The sequence below is a fragment of the Nematolebias whitei genome, chromosome 7 (genome assembly GCF_014905685.2).
Source record: "Nematolebias whitei isolate Nwh7 chromosome 7, NemWhi1, whole genome shotgun sequence".
In the NCBI taxonomy this organism is placed as follows: domain Eukaryota; kingdom Metazoa; phylum Chordata; class Actinopteri; order Cyprinodontiformes; family Rivulidae; genus Nematolebias; species Nematolebias whitei.
Window position 1 is genome coordinate 40440368 of NC_056504.1, and position 18130 is coordinate 40458497.

At 37.5% G+C, this 18130-nt stretch overlaps 1 protein-coding gene across 1 annotated transcript in view; it reads left to right on the forward strand.

The window, feature by feature from the left end:
• The window catches only part of rad18 (RAD18 E3 ubiquitin protein ligase), a 39416-nt gene extending 23529 nt beyond the window's left edge, over positions 1-15887 (forward strand). The window contains exons 10-13 of the mRNA XM_037679539.1: positions 2925-3056; positions 3430-3541; positions 4691-4735; positions 15728-15887. Of these exons, the coding sequence (XP_037535467.1) occupies positions 2925-3056; positions 3430-3541; positions 4691-4735; positions 15728-15836 (398 nt within the window). The 3' untranslated portion in view covers positions 15837-15887. The remainder of the gene's footprint in view (positions 1-2924; positions 3057-3429; positions 3542-4690; positions 4736-15727) is intronic.
• The last annotated feature ends 2243 nt before the right edge of the window (positions 15888-18130 follow it).

Sequence of the window (18130 nt, forward strand, 5' to 3'; positions counted from 1 at the left end):
TATATATATGTATGTATATATATATATGTATATATATATATGTATGTATATATATATATATATATGTATATATATATATGTATATATATATATGTATGTATATATATGTATATATATGTATGTATATATATGTATGTATATATATGTATATGTATATATATGTATATATGTATATATATATATATATATGTATATATATATATATATGTGTATATATATATATATATATGTATATATATATATGTATTTATAATCTTGACGAATACTTGACTATTTAAAGATTTTAAATATTATGAGACCATCACACAGACACAAAGAAACAGACATTTTCCAGTTTTTAGCTTCAAGGCTCAGGCTGAGCAAAAACAGCAGCACTGGAGGACTTAATTCACATCATATTGATGTAGCTGAAAAGCTTGGAAATAACTACGTACAGGTAAGTTTTGAAGCATTAGAGAAATGGATGTGACTCACAGGAGGTGGGTTCTATAAATAGCTGCTCTGCCGTGATAACCTCTTGATTTATCAGAGAAGGATGTGGATGACTCACTCTGCCAGTATGGGAAATGGTGACTGCAAAAATACGAATGTGAACGCAGGAAACACACACGCAAACACAAAATCCATAGAGACTTTGCAATTTCTTCCTATTCTCACCTTTTCTTTTTTTAGTGTTGATCCTAATTGAAAAGTTATTCTTAGAACAGCCACATGGAACAACCTGTAGGTTCTGGTCAGTGATAGCGTTCAGTCCATAATGTCAACTTACAGGAAAGAAGAGGGCGCATCTGGGTGGCTTGGTCTGGGAGAATCTGAAGCAGGACTGACCTTGTGGCCTCTTGCCTTGGCTATGACTGTGACATCATCACTGGAACAACCTTGTGCAGACGTGATACTCCTAGCAGCGCCATCGGGCTAATCTTCTAGCCTTTAGCTGGGAGCGTAAAGCTGAAGGTAAACATCTCAGGGTTGTGGAAAAAAGCAGGCAAACCTATTTAGTGAGTACTAAAAGATTAACAGTGTTGTGATTGCCACATGGAAATGGGATATTTAAATTTGCCACTGTCCAGCCATGTTCTAATAGGTTGCTGAGCACATAGTGAGGTTGTCATCCTGTGAGAAGGGAGTCTTAATGGCATGTGCCCCTGCCTTTCAGTCAGGACCAAGTCAAGGTCATTCTAAAGTTGTCCTTAAGACAGATTGTATTTTCACATCAGGCAAAGGTGTGTTGATAGAAGTTCCAAAAGGTCAAACTGAAGGATAATTGAGAAAAGAGATGCCGCTTATGCACAACAATAACATGCTGCTCCTAAGTAGTTCAGACAGCTGAAGTAGTCTTTTTAACTTGGCTGTCATGCACATGTCTATTTTAGAATGAATATTTGTGCAAATGCTGCTTTACTGTTGGCCCCACCTCATGTTTGTATATTAGAAAGTCATTGACATGTCTGTCTAAACATGTTGTGGCTTAATGGAAACCTTTTGTATCTCACTTGGTATATATTCAAACGTAGTGCTTGTAATATTGCTACCTAAAATTAAGTTAATTGTGCAAAAATCTTTTTGTTCCTTGTTTGGTTTATAGGGATGGTAGTAGTAGATCTGTCCACAACTGCTTGTCCTCAGCCACCTCCTCAGGTTTCTCCTGGAAGGAAGATTGTTGCGTTTCACAGCCAGAGAGACATAATCTCTCCAGTGTGTCACAGGGCTGCCCCAGGACCTTTTCCTGGAAAACAACACGACTTAAATTATTCACCTGGAAACTGTCTTGGAGACATTCTTGACAGATCCCTGAACTGCATCAACTGCCTCTGTGAGACACGGAGGTGCATTCAAGTAAAAATACTGAATTTCTTTTGTTTTTCTTTCAACAACAATCCTGAACTTGTTTACTTCTCGCCTGCCAATGGTGGTATTCTTTATGGTTTTACTAATACAAGTTGCTATGTTTGGGTTTATTATATATTATTTTGTTTCCCCACTGTCAAGATTCTGTCTGTTCTTTGTCCAGATACTCTGAACCAAGATTTAGATCAACTAACTTTTGAATCGCTGCCAAACTGAACCTGTTTTCTTCCTTTAGATGTTTTATCGATAGAGTAAAGCAGCAGTCATTGTTCATTCTATACCACAAACGTGGACAAAAAAATGTCTATACTTATATTGTAGCCTGTATCAACGCCATTATACTAATATGAAAAAAGTACTCCCTTTTCTGTCTTTTTAACTATCTGAAGGTTAAAAAGAAGGGAAATCAATGGTAATCTTATTCAACTGATGTATTGCAGATAAAACTGCCTGACAATGAAATATGAGTTCTCATTCTTTATTCTGCATTAGTAGTTTGCTAAAACAATCTTTATATATTTTTAATGCACTACGTCATGTGGTCAGCTCTTTGCTGACTTAAACATTAAAAGAGCTTCATCAAACTTACATTTTGTCCAACGCCTTGCATTCCAAAATTTAAAACAAATGCATTGTGCAGTCTGTTGGAACACATAGTATGTTTTGAGGATGAATCTCAGCTACTCCCACTTCAAAACTTAACTTCGTATTTATAAAAATAAGTTTTATTCATTTTTGTCTTTCCTCGATGTTGATTATTTCAGACGACCATCTTGAATCTTGTTAATGCTGCAAGGTAGTTCTAGATGTTCATTCAATGATTACTTTCTGAAAGTTTTATTCATACTGTTCACTGGTTTTTGAGGTAGTTCGCTCACAAACAGACAAACGCGTGCAGGTATTGCCTGCCTTTCATGTTACCAGTCAATAATGAGAACGCATCTTCCATTTGGATTATAGCAAGGTGAAAAACAATATAATATGCATAGATTAGATATAAAGTATATTGAACAGACTTAAACACAAATTCATTTAAATTTTTTCATGTTTTGTCCTGGATGTTGTGGTGTCCACAGGGAAGCAGCACAGCAGTGACTTCTCCCGGCTAATTGCACAGGTCAAAGGTCGCATGGAGAACACTAGACGGGCTCGTGTTAAACAGGAAGTAACTGAGGAGAACAAAGATGTTCATGAGTCAAACTCTGCAGGTACAAAAAACTCACCCGTTTTTCAGAAGAATAGATTGTTCTTCCGGAGCTGGAAAACCAACTTGTTGACAAAATGTGTCTTGTTCCAAAGGAAATCTATTTATTTCTAAAAAAATAAATAAATAAATAAAAAAACAAGTTGTTAACCTGTTAAAAAATAGTGGCATAAAGCAAGCAGTTTCAGAGGTTTTACAAAGAAAAAACTTCTAAACTAGAAAAAAAAAAAAAAAAATCCATAAAGGTTTAAAACCTTGTCTTAGATGTGTTAGATGTTTTTATCTAAAACCTTGGACAGGCCTGTCATCAGCTGAGTTTTCTGCCTGAATGTTCAATGTGTTTTTTTTCTCTCTCCTTCCTTCATTTCAACCTGCAGAAACAAAAATCTCCACTGTGGTAAAAGTGGAAAATGAAGAGGATGATGATCAATCTGTAAGAGAAATCCTTTTGTCATCCAGCCCTACTCTAAGTGACGTGTCCATCAGCAGGTAAGACAGAACCTAATCAGAACTCAGGGTATCCCTTCCTGATTGACTAAACACTGTGTTTTAATGTGATCTGTGCATTTGTTTTGTCTGCCATTAACATTTTTGTGTCTGTTTAATTAGAGTGCATAAAGTCGTTTTTCTATATATTAGAATATTAGACCCAGTGCATTTTTCTCATCTAGTCATGCATGCAGTGTGTTAGAGTAACTGCATAACTTCACTCTGAGTGTCAAATCCACAATCAAAGGGAGATAAAACTGCTAACAAAAGATAAATGAGCTCATCAAGGTAAATAAGCTCTTTAACTTCACTGTTAAAAGTATTGATTGCCTCTTGTCTGTGCTTTCAAGTAAGAGCTGCATCAATCAGACACACCTGCCATTGACATTGACGTTATTCCACTGATGATCTGACAGTCCTCGATCACTTTACAAGAGTCTATGGAACAGCAAACACTGATCTGAAGTAAATGTATAGAGAATCCCCTGGAGCTTGTAGGGAATAAACTAAAGTTGTCTTCTCAGTTTAGCTACAGCTCTGTACTTTTCATTGTTTAGGCAGATGAAGAGTTAATCTCATGTCGCAGAGGGCCTGTCTCTGTTTCTTCAGGCGTTGCAAGAAATGACAATACTGTTGCCATTAGCATGCTACAGGCTGACACTCAAAAGCCTTATTATAAAAACAGCCTCGCTGAGGTACAGGCTGTACATGTCGATGAAGGTCCTCACTGAAGGATGTCTTCAGCCTCAATCAGCAACTTCTAGAAATGAAATGTTAATATTTTCAAACGATCAGTTCATATTTATTGTGAAACTCGTGTTTTTTTTTAACAATCTGCCATTTCAAACTTCCAGGTTAAAATAAAAATCTAAATTTTTAGTCTCTTTATAATAACATATTGGGTCAAAACACTTTGTTCATCTTGTAGATAACGTGGCTTTTCCACTGATAAGTAGGTTCATTGGGTGTTTTACTTTGGACAAACGTGCTGAGGCTAACAGAGCAGATATCATTCATCGACTGCAAATAGATAAGTTTGGGTACAAGTCAAATCATTCCTTCTCTTTTGAAATGGCAACTTCTGTAAAAGATAAAACTTTGTCAACAATGTCTCATCGTTCTTACTTTGTTTCTTTTCCCATTTTTCAGCTCCATTTCAGACATTTTTGGGCCAGAGTCTCCCCTAAATATTCAGTAAGTGATTTATTGAATTACAATTCTTTATCAAGGTTCAACGTTCTTTATTGTTATTCACATCACATGTGGTACATGAGGTGGAACGAAACTGTGTACTCAAGGTCCCAGTTATACCCAAACATTGCAAAAATATAAACAATTAAAAAAAAGAAACAGTATACAAGGATCTAAGCTATACACTAAACAATAATAATATAATGCAGTGTATTAAACAGCAGCCTGAACATATATATTCAGTTGAATTAATTTCATTTCAGTTTATTTATACAGCGCCAAGTCACAACAGAAGTCATCTCAGGGCACTGAACAGAAACATTCATACATTAAAATAATAATGTAACACTATTTATCTGAGGATCAGACTGCTTTGAATTTAACTCCATCACAGAACTCTCATCTTGAGCAAGCATGAAGGCGACTGGAAAGGAAAATCTCCCTCGTGAGGAAGAAACTTTTAGCAGAACCAGACTCAGGACAAGCGGTCATCTGCTTCGACTGGCTGGATTTGAGAGGAACAGATACACAATGGCAGGTCAAGAATCACATGTAAAGATAGAAATACTATCAAATGAAAACTATTCAATTTTAACAATTAATTTAAGGATATTAGGTTATTTTCTTCTCTAGTAGTCTAAGTCGATAGCAGTATAACAAGCCAACCCTAACTATAGGATTTGTCAAAAAGGAAAGTCTTAAGCCCAGTTTTAAAACTGGACAATGTGTCAGCCTCACGGACAGAAACTGGAAGTTGGTTCCACAAGAGAGGAGCCTGATAACTGAAAGATCTTCCTTCCATTCTGTTTTTGGAAACTCTAGGAACCACAAATAAACCAGCAGTTTGAGAGTGATGTGCTCTGTTAGGAAAATATGGAACAATAAGACCTGTCATATAAGATGGAGATAGGTTGTTGAGAGCTTTGTAGGTTAGAAGTAAGATTTTGAATTCAATTCTGAATTTGACAGGGAGCCAATGGAGAGAAGCTAAAACTGGAGAGATATGATCTCTCCTACTAACGAAAGTTAAGACTCTGGCAGCAGCATTTGGGATCAACTGAAGACTTTTTCAAGAATTTTGTGGACACCCAGATAATAAACCAATAGTCCAGTCTAGACTACTACTTTTTATTACTTTTTAAAACTCATTAAATCTGTATGCTGTGTTATCATTTACACCCTGGAAAAAAAATGGTACAAGCAAGTCATTAAAAGCCTGAAATTAATATGTACTTCTTACTCACTATCACCACTAGATTCTTTCTACAGACTTTATGTACTTACTTTTTCAAAGTTATCATGGATAAGCAAAGCCCATCATCATCTCTATCCTGTCATCTTACCCTCTACAAGTATTTCTTTTCAGTACCGCACTAAACCATCTGAGAGATAATATTCTGTTCTGTGAGATAACTCTTGGAACTAAAGCTTGTTAGGTTTTTACTGAAGACATTTCTCACAAGATCATATTGTTGACCCTCTAGTCTAACCCCAATAAATGAACAGATTTTGTGTGCGTGCAGAACAAGTGTGTGTTGCACACTGGATGTCATTAGTTTGTATTGCTACAGTTTACATCCATGGGCATGAATCTTTAATTAATCTGAGTCTTTTAATGTTTTGCTAGGACCATTCTTTTTCCAGGGTATAAATGAGACAACATACAACTTTAATGAGTTTTAAAAAGCAATACACAAGTTCAAATTTCTTGTGGATTTTCTCTTATTTCCACACAATCAAAATTATACAAAATCATAAAATGCTGAAAGCTTGAAATTAATACATGATTATGCCCACAAATAGTGTATGTAAATTTTTCTCCAGCTAATTGGAGAGAAAAATTAAGTAATTATCTTTGCACCAGAAAAAAACAGCTGTACTGATAAAGCAAATCCTTGGGCCTATTGGTTTTACTGTATTGTTACATTTTCGGTTAGAAACCCTGGGATAACCTTCAACTCAAGTTTTACTCTGGAAAAGCATGTAAAGTCTCTGGTTTGTTCCTGTTTTTACCGTCTGTGAAATATTGCCAGGCTTAGCCATATTGTTTCTCGTCCAGAATTGAAAATCTTAATTCATGCTTTTGTTTCGTCTCGCCTGGATTTTTGTGTACACTTGTTGAATCAAACCTCCCTAGACTGGTTGCAGTCTGTACAGAATGCTGCTGCTAGACTCCTGACTGGATCTTCAAAATTCTGTCATATAACTCCACTTGTAAAGCAACTCCATTGGCTCCCAGTTCATTATCAAGTGGATTTCAAGATTTTGGTTTGGGCTTGGCGAGCTCTGCATGGACAGACACCAATTTACACCTCAGAACTTTTACATCTCTATACCCCTGTCAGGGCTTTGAGGTTCTGCGATCAAGACCTGCTGATTGTCCCCCAGACAAAACTGAAAACTAAAGGAGACAAAGCCTTTTTTTCTGTGGCTCCAAGACTCTGGAACTCCGTTCGCTTCTTTTAAAGGCCAGCTAACAACTCATCTTTTTTAAATCTGCTTTTGCTTAAATTTGTTTTGTGCATTTGTTATTTTGTTTGTTGAAGCACTTTGTGATTTTTATCTTGAAGTATAACGTTTTATTTACAAACCATATCCCAAAAAAGTTGGGACACTAAACAAATTGTGAATAAAAACTGAATGCAATGATGTGGAGATGGCAAATGTCAATATTTTATTTGTAATATAACGTAGATGACAGATCAAAAGTTTAATCTGAGTAAATGTAACATTTTAAAGGAAAAATATGTTGATTCAAAATTTCACAGTGTCAACAAATCCCAAAAAAGTTGGGACAAGTAGCAATAAGTGGCTGGAAAAAGGAAATTGAGCATATAACGAACAGCTGGAAGACCAATTAACACTAATTAGGTCAATTGACAACATGATTGGGTATAAAAAGAGCTTCTCAGAGTGTCGTGTCTCTCAGAAGCCAAGATGGTAAGAGGATCACCAATTCCACCATTGTTGCGCAGAAAGATAGTGCAGCAATACCAGAATGATGTTACCCAGCGTAAAATAGCAAAAACTTTCAAGTTATCATCATCAACCGTGCATAACATAATCAAAAGATTCAGAGAATCTGGAACAATCGCTGTGCGTAAGGGTCAAGGCCGTAAAACTCTACTGGATGCTCGTGATCTTCGGGCCCTTAAACGTCAGTGCACCTCAAACAGGAATGCCACTGTCAAGGAAATAACAGAATGGGCTCAGGAATACTTCCAGAAAGCATTGTCAGTGAACACAATCCACCGTGCCATCTGCCGTTGCCAGCTGAAACTCTACAGTGCAAAGAGGAAGCCATTTCTAAGCATGCTCCACAAGCTCAGACGTTTTCACTGGGCCTGGGGTCATTTAAAATGGAGTGTGGCAAAATGGAAGACTGTTCTGTGGTCAGATGAGTCACGATTTGAAGTTCTTTATGGAACACTGGAACGCCATGTCATCCGGACCAGAGAGGACAAGGATAGCCCAAGTTGTTATCAACGCTCCATTCAGAAGCCTGCATCACTGATGGTATGGGGTTGCATGAGCCCTTGTGGCATGGGCAGCTTGCATGTCTGGAAAGGCACCATTAATGCAGAAAACTATGTTCAGGTTCTAGAACAATATATGCTCCCGTCTAGACGTCATCTCTTTCAGGGAAGACCCTGCATTTTTCAACACAATAATGCCAGACCACATTCTGCAGAAATCACAACATCATGGCTACGTAGGAGAAGGATCCGGGTACTGAAACGTCCAGCCTGCAGTCCAGATCTTTCACCTATAGAGAACATTTGGCACATCATAAAGAGGAAGGTGTGACAAAGAAGGCCCAAGATGATGGAACAGTTAGAGGCCTGTATTAGACATGAATGGGAGAGCATTCCTATTTCTAAACTTGAGAAACTGGTCTCCTCTGTCCCCAGACGTCTGTTGAGTGTTGTAAGAAGGGGGGATGCCACACAGTGGTAAAAATGAACTTGTCCCAACTTTTTTGGGATTTGTTGACGTCATGAAATTTGGAAACAACAGATTTTTCACTTAAAATGATACATTCTCTGTTTAAACTATTGATCTGTGATTTGTGTTCTATTCTGAATAAAATATTATATGTTGGCACCTCCACATCATTGCATTCCGTTTTTATTTACAATTTGTTTAGTGTCCCAACTTTTTTGGAACCCGGTTTGTACTTTCTTACTTGCTATGTGAGCTTCGGAATACAGCTGTAAAAACCATGGCAAATCATTTTATAACAGTTATTTTTTTAGCCGTCTTTGTAGATAGATTTGGCGTGGTGTTTTTAAAATGTCTGTTTTCTGAGCAGTTTAAATTTAGAGGTCAACCTGGTGCTCTCTGGCTTTGTTCTGTTGCTTTTTCTTCTGAAGCAACTTCAAAAATTCACTCATGGCATGCAGGTTTCAAAGCACACATTTCTGAATGTTTGAGGGTGAACCATTAATAATGTTCCTTGGGTCGTGTTCTGTTTTGTACTTTCCACCATCAAGCCCCCTCTTCACAAACTGACCCAAGGTGGATCGAAGAAACAACAAATCAACCTTCATTACCCAGAAGCACCTTGTGGCTTTCTGTTGCTTCAGTCATTGAATGCATGTTGCTCCTCAGCTGGCCCGGCTGATTTGCAGCCCCGTCAGAGCTTTACGGAGAAAAGGCGCTGCAATTCCCCAGCTTCATACTTGAACTTTCCCAAAGGGATCACTCCAGTTCAAACCCCTGCACAAGAAAATAGGTTGCTCTTCACAGAATAATGGAAAACAAGGAATGTTTTTTTTCTAATAGTTTATTTGCTGAGTTTTGATTATCATTTTGATATGCTTTTATTTTTGGATGTCTTTCTGTTTTCCAATTAAACCCAGCAGAAGTAGTTGTCAGCAACTGTAACCACTCAGGGGTGTTGATGGGAAAATCATACCTGTGTCAAGTTAGCTGCATTACATCAATACGTACCACATTACAAAAGACTCCCCTGTGAATCCTTTTTATCTTTTTTTTGTCATTGATATTCTTACTAGAGTGCTGTCATTTTGATCAAATGACTTTGACAGTGCAATAAAAGAGCAGCACACATTCCTTCACCCCCATAGGACACGGATAAATAACTGCACCGACTCGGAGCTCATTCACTTGCGAACCACGGACAAAGACACTGGATCATGCCTTCATATTACTGAGCTGGTGGGCCTTTCACTAAATCCTTGCCCTGTGTCCTCCTTTGGGTCTGCTGCTCTGCCCTTTTTCACTTCACTGACATGGAGTGGACGATACACTGTGGATATACATAAGAATTTGGAGTTGGCCATTTTATGCATTGCATTATAAATAAAAATGTTTGATTTCTCATAATAAAAAGCTTTTAATTTTGGAGCACATTGCAGACTTGAATGCAATGTTGATTAAATATATATATATATTAATATCCTGATGCATGCTCAATAATCCAGGTAGAAAAATCTAAAAAAGTTAAATCTGGTCCTCTGGATATATATTTTAATGTTTTCTCTATTTGTTGAGAACATTATAGACTTTTATTTCTCTTTCATTACCTTAATGTTAAATTAATAGTTTAAAGGTTTGTGAAGTAGGATTGTGGGGAAAAATGACAAACAAATAATATATTTCCATCCATCCATCCATCCACTCATCCATCCACTTTACCCACTTCTTCCTGTTTGGGTTGCGGGGTTCACTGGTGCCCATGTCCAGCAATCACTATGCGAGAGGCGAGGGACACCCTGGCCAGGTCTCCAGTCCATCACAGGGACACATAGAGACAAATGAGACAAACAACCATTCACTCTCTCACTCACACCTAGAGACAATTTAAAGTTACCAATCAGCCTAACATGCATGTTTTTGGATTGTGGGAGGAAACCAGAGTACCTGGCGAAAACCCACACATGCACAGAGCGAACATGCAAACTCCACCCAGAAAGATCCCCATACCAGGAATTGAACCGGGCAACCTGCTTCCTGAGAGGCAACAGCTCTACCAACTGATCCACCGTGCTGCATAATATTTTACCTGTTAGGAAATCTCCCATACAGGTGTATGTACAGTTCTAGGACCCTAGAATATTCAGATGGGTTTAAGATGCCTGCAACAACTGTACAAGAGAAAATCTGTAGCATAAATTCAAAATTCGAGTGACAAGATTGTTAGCTTTTGTGAGACACAAGGGAACTGAAAACTCCTGTAAACATTTGTAGACACATTAGAGACGGTTGTGAATGCCGTTCAACAAGCAGTTGGTTGCCAACCGTCTCACCCAAGTGAGGTACTACCTTAAGAATGGGTATTTCAAGCAAATAAGGAAATTTGAATTAGTTGGTAAAATTTTAAATTTTTTCAAATAATAAAAAAAAGAATTTTAAAAATACTAAGATTTTACATGAACTGCTAAATGTTTTGTGAGATTAGAGTTGTGTTAGGACAAAAGCAATTCACTCTGATTTGGGTCCGGCTCAGATTATCACTTAGCTTTCACTCCAATCAGACTTACTCCATTTCTCCAAACTTAGATCAGGTAAGATATCAATTAGTCATAATCTTGATACAAAACCTCATATCAAAACTAGAGATCTAACTTCAAATCAGCCAGCACCCTTACTGCATGCACTCATAATACATCTGAAGCATCAGACCTAGGAATGTCTCTTCAGTTTAATAGATTGATGCAAAGGGTGTTTTTGGAACAAGCATGAAAGAGAATTATCCCTTCTCAGGTCTGGTTTTATCCCCATCGTCCAACTTCAGTTTACCAGTAATTCACTGTGCTTAAATGCCTCATTATCCTTTTAGTACCATATCTGTCCTTCTGCTTCAAATTCCAATCCAGGAATTTTGTTTTTCCCCATCCATAAATTCAAGATAAAAAGGTGTAGACATCATTTCTGGCAGAGCATGATGTATAGATCTATAATGGAAGCAGCTGAAGAGAGTTGGTCGTGCATAGCTGTAAATGGTTCCATGTGTGTGAGACACCGGCTTTATGGCTCCCTTTGATTCCAAGTCATATTATCTGAGCATTTTTTTATGGTAAAGATAAAGGTGATTCAGTGATGGAGCTGTAACTTAACACTACAGTCAGAGGTGTGGAGCTCACCCAGGGGCTTCACAATAACAAGAAATATTTATGTAGTGAACAGGACAACACGAAAAACTGAGTATTTATGAGTACTGAGTGGCTAGTCTACATTTAATTCAATTCAGTTTTTTTATATAGCACCATATAGGACACTGCACAGAAACATTCACATACATAAAAAAGCCAATTACTAAAAGTTATGAGAGTCAGAGAGATTTGTCATTCGCATCACATGTGGTGGTACATGTGGTGGAACGAGATTATGTACTCAAGGTCCCAGTTACATCCAACAATAAAATGTAAAAGAAAAACAGTAGTAAGATCTAAGGTATGAACTAAGAAAAACATCAGCTAAATAATACACTAAGCACTAATAGCATAAAAACATTACTCCGAACAGCAGCGCGAACATTGTGTGAGCAGATGAGCACGCATGAACACAGCAACATGAAACAGATCAGCAGCAACATGAAACAGATCAGCAGCAACATGATGTGATTTTTCAGTGATTATCCTGGTTAGATATTTATGAGTCTAACAGCCTCAGGGTAGAAGCTGTTCTTCAGTTTAGTGGTTCTACACTTAATGCTCCTTAACTTCCCTCCTGAGAAAATTTACCCAGGCTGTTTAATTACTTTACCTAATGGAAGCATATATAGAGTATTGGTCCAAGAACTGAACCCTGAGGAACTCCATGACTAACTTTGGTGTATGAAGAAGATTCATTATTTACATTTGCAAACTGGCTCACTACGTGTGTCCTCTGATATCTGATGGTGTTTATCATTTAAAAAAACAAAACCATAAATTTGAAGATTCAGACACAATATTTTTAAATGGAAACAATTGTAAAAAAAACACGAGTTACAAACTTGTAGAATTTTTGTAAATGCGGTTTAATTGCTCAACATGGGACCTAATTAATTTACATTTTGTTTTATTATGCTGTTTGTAGGCCTTCTCATACCCCATAATAATGTTTTCCTGCAGAGGTGTCAATTTTTACCTCTACAAAGACTAAATAAACATTTTCTTTATCTTCAGCAATATGATTTCTCATCATCGTGCTGGTAAACATCATGTTTATCTTCCCACCTTATTCATTTCTGCTTGCTGTTTGCAGAACATCATATTTTGTTAAAGTAATGCAGTTTTTAGTGTTAATTACAGTGTTGTCTTTTAGTTACTTGGAAATAGTTGCTGGCGAAGTGTATTTATATTTTTTTCATTTTCCATGTGCATTGTAATTAAACTGTAGGGCTTGTGTACAGATGCCTGATCAGAAAATAACCCATTCATAGAAATGAACAAACTATTTGATGTTTCTTACTCTTTCACTTTTGTCATAAGAGTTTGCTTTGGAAAGAGAGCAGCAGGTTTAAGCTGTCTGTTAACCTAAATTACAGCCATTAAAGCTTTAGGACACTCCTCAGGGCCTCATGGCAAATAGACATGATAGTTTATTGTCTTGAGCTTTTTGTGGTATTGATTTTGTTCTGACGCTGATGTGCAGTAAATCTGGGCGATCACTGGACACCTGCGTGGGGGGAAAAGGAAGGGTGTTTCATCAAAAGTAAAAAGGCCAATTTGTATTTGTTCAGGCTGCTTTTTGTTTCCACTGTATTTCTTTAAAAACCCAGTACATCAAAGACACTACTGTAGTTTGTGTCTTAATTTACAGTACAGCGTTAAAGTCTTTAAGGTCTTTGCCTAAACTTAAGCATTAACTTTTGAAGACCACTCTGTTTGTACAGATTTAAACTAAATTTTCAGAAAGTAATAATTCGACATATGTCTACAACTGCTTACCATATTTTCTGGCCTGTAAGTCCCAGTTTTTTGCATAATTTGCATGTCCTGTAATTTATATGCCAAACTGACGTATTTATGGATTTTTTTTTTCCATATTTATAAACTAATTTTTGGCTGAGATATGACAGTTTTTTTTCATTGACTGAAAAAGTTGAAAACTACCATTTTCAGCCACTAGATGGCACTCGAGTAGTGAAGCATGCCGTTGTATCTTGTAATAGGTAAAAGTGGCTATTAATGACACAATCGGCTTGCCATAGCCTGCCACCGTTTTCTGCCTGGAGCAACCGTCAAATCAGCTTAATTTCACTGTGCCGCCCCGGTGCAATGCAGCTGATTTGACCATTGAAGTGCATTTATTAAGTAAAAGTTCAACTGAGACACACTTTTATTATAAAGTCGAGCTAACAAATAATTGTTTTTAGGTGGTTATCTTGTTAAATTTAGAAGAATTGGACAGCGAGTCGCCCTCTGCGCGTTCATGTTTCCGCGTATCGGCTTTTGAAAATGCAGCTGATTTGACTGTCAGGGTGCATTTATTAATGAAAAGTTAGACTGAGACACACCTTTGCTATAATTTCAAGCAAACAAATAATTGTTTTTAAGTGTTAATCTTGTAGTCCTCCCGTGCACGCTCTCGCGGCCGCCATTTGGCAGCCAACCGATTTTTGACACAACGGCCCACATATCCGGGGTTCAGACCATATTTCCGTGTTGTCAGCGGTGACGCGTAACAAACACGATTCATCAGCGGTGATGCATAATAGATGTGACTTATACGGCAAAGCGACATATTTATGGATTTTTCCACTTTATTAGACATATTTGGGCTGATGCGACTTATAGGGCAGTGAGACATGTACGGTGGAAAATACGGTAACCTCTGGAGTCAGTCCAGTAATTATGGGTGACTGAGAATCAGCAACGTATTATACCAACATTTGTGTCAAACCATTCTGATGCCAACATAACGGGATCGATACTTGAGTTTGTTTCTACTTTCAGTACGTCACTCCAATTCCAAAAATACAATGCTGCACCGGAGTAGCTAGCAAGAGGCAAGATGAAATGAAACTAATATGTCTGATAATAATTGATCAGTTCTGATTGCACAACAACTTCAAAATGAATATGCACATGCTAACATGCGTACCATCCATATTTACCTCTACTGACAGCATGCTACATGTGATGTCATGCACATGCGGGTCACTTCAGAGTGTTCACACTGGAATCAGATAACGGTTGCTTTTAAAATGTAGTGTGAACGATAACAAATTTGTATTGGAACAAAAAAATCGGAATTGAACATAAAGACCTTCAGCGTGAACGCCTTAGTCTAAAACTTTGGCATGAAAGGCGGTGGATAGTTTCATTCACAGAATGTTGGGTCTTTATTAATTCCCTTTTTGACTCATTCCTGTTAAGGGTCACAGGGAGCTGGTGCTTCTCTCCATCAATCTTCACTGACTGTTTACAAAAACACTGAAAGTCAGTTCTCCGGTCAGAGTTCCAGCCTGCGTGATTTGAACTACAAGTATGAGTTTTGATCGTCTTCATAACCCAAATGAATTCTGGCAGCAGCGACACAGAGGGCAGACGTGTCAGGGCTCTCAGCTCGGCTGTAAGAAAGTATAGTGGAACTTCAAAAGACAACTTTTTTTACAGTACAATAACTGAGCACAGAAGTAATGGCATCATGTTTGTGTTAAAAATTGTCAGACAAGTTGGAGGCGGTGAAATTTTATGCCACGTTCAGTGATTTGACACAAAGTGGTCACTCATCATCATTTTGCTGTAAAAACACATGGTCCAAATTTACAATTGTGGTTTCACTTTTACTCACTTTGGAAATTCAATATGTGGACATTTTCTCCACAGTTTTTCCCGTTCTGTGCTCACAAAACCACTCTCCAGCAGTTTCTTCTCCAAGGACGTCGAATCTTAATGTGAAACACAAACTGAGTGAATCTGCGAACAATAATTTACACACCATTTTAAATCTTTACAGCTTCTACCTTTACATTTTTACATAAATGTTGCATATTTTGTTAAAGAAACTAAAGTAGTTTTTGAACATGTTTATTCACAGAACCCCAGAAAGGACCTCAGCCCTAAAGCGAGCAGCCAGCCTTAGAGGAAGTGATGACATCACACCGCCTGTTGTGGGGAAGCGTCAGCGTAAGACGAGAGGAGAGTGATGCAGAGAGGACCATCGTTCACATGTTGTATAATTAGTTTAGACTATTTACAAACAGGCCATAAAGACTGATATAGTTTGTGTTTTTTAGCAATTGCACTGTTTATATTTCATTACAAATAAATTTTAGCACACTTCTGGTGTTTTGTCATCTAGTGATCAGTAGGAGCTGAGATCTGTAATACGTTGGTTTATATCAGCAACTCATTACCTCAACACCGTCGAGAGTATTTTAGAATTTAGATTTTTGACCTGAAAAGATGACTCAGCGTTTGCAGAGAAATAGACCTATGCAAATTTGAAATGAGGTTCTGTTTGCATCTACAGTCAGTTTATATTAAAATATAATTTCATGTTATTGAACTTCTTTTTTTTTTTCTGAATTAATTCTTTGTAGAACTGTGCCCTTTTTTTCGCTCAGTGTAAAATGTAGTCCAACCTGAAATAAACTCACAGAAGCATTGAATATTTTGCCAAAAGCACGTTTCTTTTTGTTCCCCCACTTACATCAAATAGCTAAATGTCGGCCAGTGTGCTAACCTGCGACCACCCCATCCTCAGAAATTCTCCACATTTTGTCTTAAGCTCCATTTAGGAGCTGTGTTGCGTGCAGCTCAGATGTCATCCGCCGCTGGAAAGTTTACAACAAACGTGAAGCTTTTAAATTTGTTTTCATTGAAAGAGACGTGTCTGGGGTCAGTTTTTAATTCAATAAACCCCATGCTCGTGGGAACCCCGTGTCGAGGGAAGGAAGAGCAGAAACACTTAAAAAGAGGAGGTAATGTTTACGTGTTTGCACACGAGAGAAAGCTGGCTGGAGGTCTTCTGGGAGCCGATCCTGATTGAAAACAGAGCTCGCCTGCAGTCAGACGCATGGCGCTTCTGACTCGGCTGCCTCTCAGATAAAGCAGGGGCACAAATATTACAAGGCCCTTATATAAACGATGAAGGCATAGTACACCCCACAATCACGATGCAGCAGATTCCTTTCACTATAAATTAAACTTTAAAAAAAGTAAAATTGGGTCCTCTGGATGGATTCTTCATGTTGAAGCATTTTGTCTTTTATCCAAAAAACTTTGTCAGTTTGCGCTGCAATAAACTTAACCTTTTCTTAGTGGATCAGCTAGTTTTGCTGGTGACAGCCCAAACTAGCTGTTCACATCATAAAGGAGGACCATCAGCCTAACAATTGATAGTTGGTGCCCTGATGGCCGCTTGCTATTCACAGAGGGCCTGTAAGAGGGGAACTGTTGAACACGGAGACCTCCACCCATTTAATGATGGACAGGCTGTCTTCACAAAGATGGCTTCCTTCTCTCAAACCATCGTTCCTCTATCCAGGATGTGAACAGCCTGCCATTTTTTTACATCTTCTCGTGCGAACTTTATATATTTATCCACAGAGTTGATGTGATCAGTTGGACTTCCTGAGATTTAATTTTAACCCAGGTGTCATCAACAGACTCGGTAGTGTCTGTATGCTCCATACTGGTTTGTCGTCATTATCTGCATCGTTTTTATGTCTATATTTCTGATTTACTTCATTTTGTATTTTGCTTTGTGTGTTGATGTTGTTCTGTCTGTACAGCACTTTGGTTGGCCTTGTCGCTGTTTTAAGTGCTCTGTAAATAAAATGGTATGGTATGGTATACTTTTTACACTTCAAATTTGCCCTTATATTTTAAACAAGCACTTTTAGTACCAGTGTTTTATTTTAATTTTATTTTTTTGCTGATTGATTGTTGACATCTTTTTCCAAACTGCACTAAACCAAGACCTCAGTTGTTTGACAGAGCAATCGTTTTTATATTATATTTTATTTTATTTTATTACAATTTTCTGATCAAAAGTAAAAAGAAACGCTCTACCCATGAAATGTGAAAATATTACCAGTAAATTTGTTTTTACTTCATCTAGAAACAAGTGAAAATGTCGCCCCTCTGGAATTAAACTGAGGTAAACAGTATTTTCCGTACAAATTTTAAAAATATTTTCTTTGCTCCTTTCAGAAAGTGTTTATGTTGGCTGGGTTTGAAACTTACCCTTCAAAATGACGTTTCCTGTCACAACTGGAGACAACTAATTGCACAGTCCAGATCCACATTTCACAGTTTGAAGCAGAACAGAAAATTCTGGCTTCAGCAGCTTCGAATGCACGAAGACGGAAAAAAAAAAGTCCTTCATGATGATGACCCTGATAAAACTTACAATATGGAAATGAATTCATCTGACAATCATGTTAATTTTTCTGCTGTAAACTGGTTTAGTTTGTCTTTTTCATAAATTTGATAT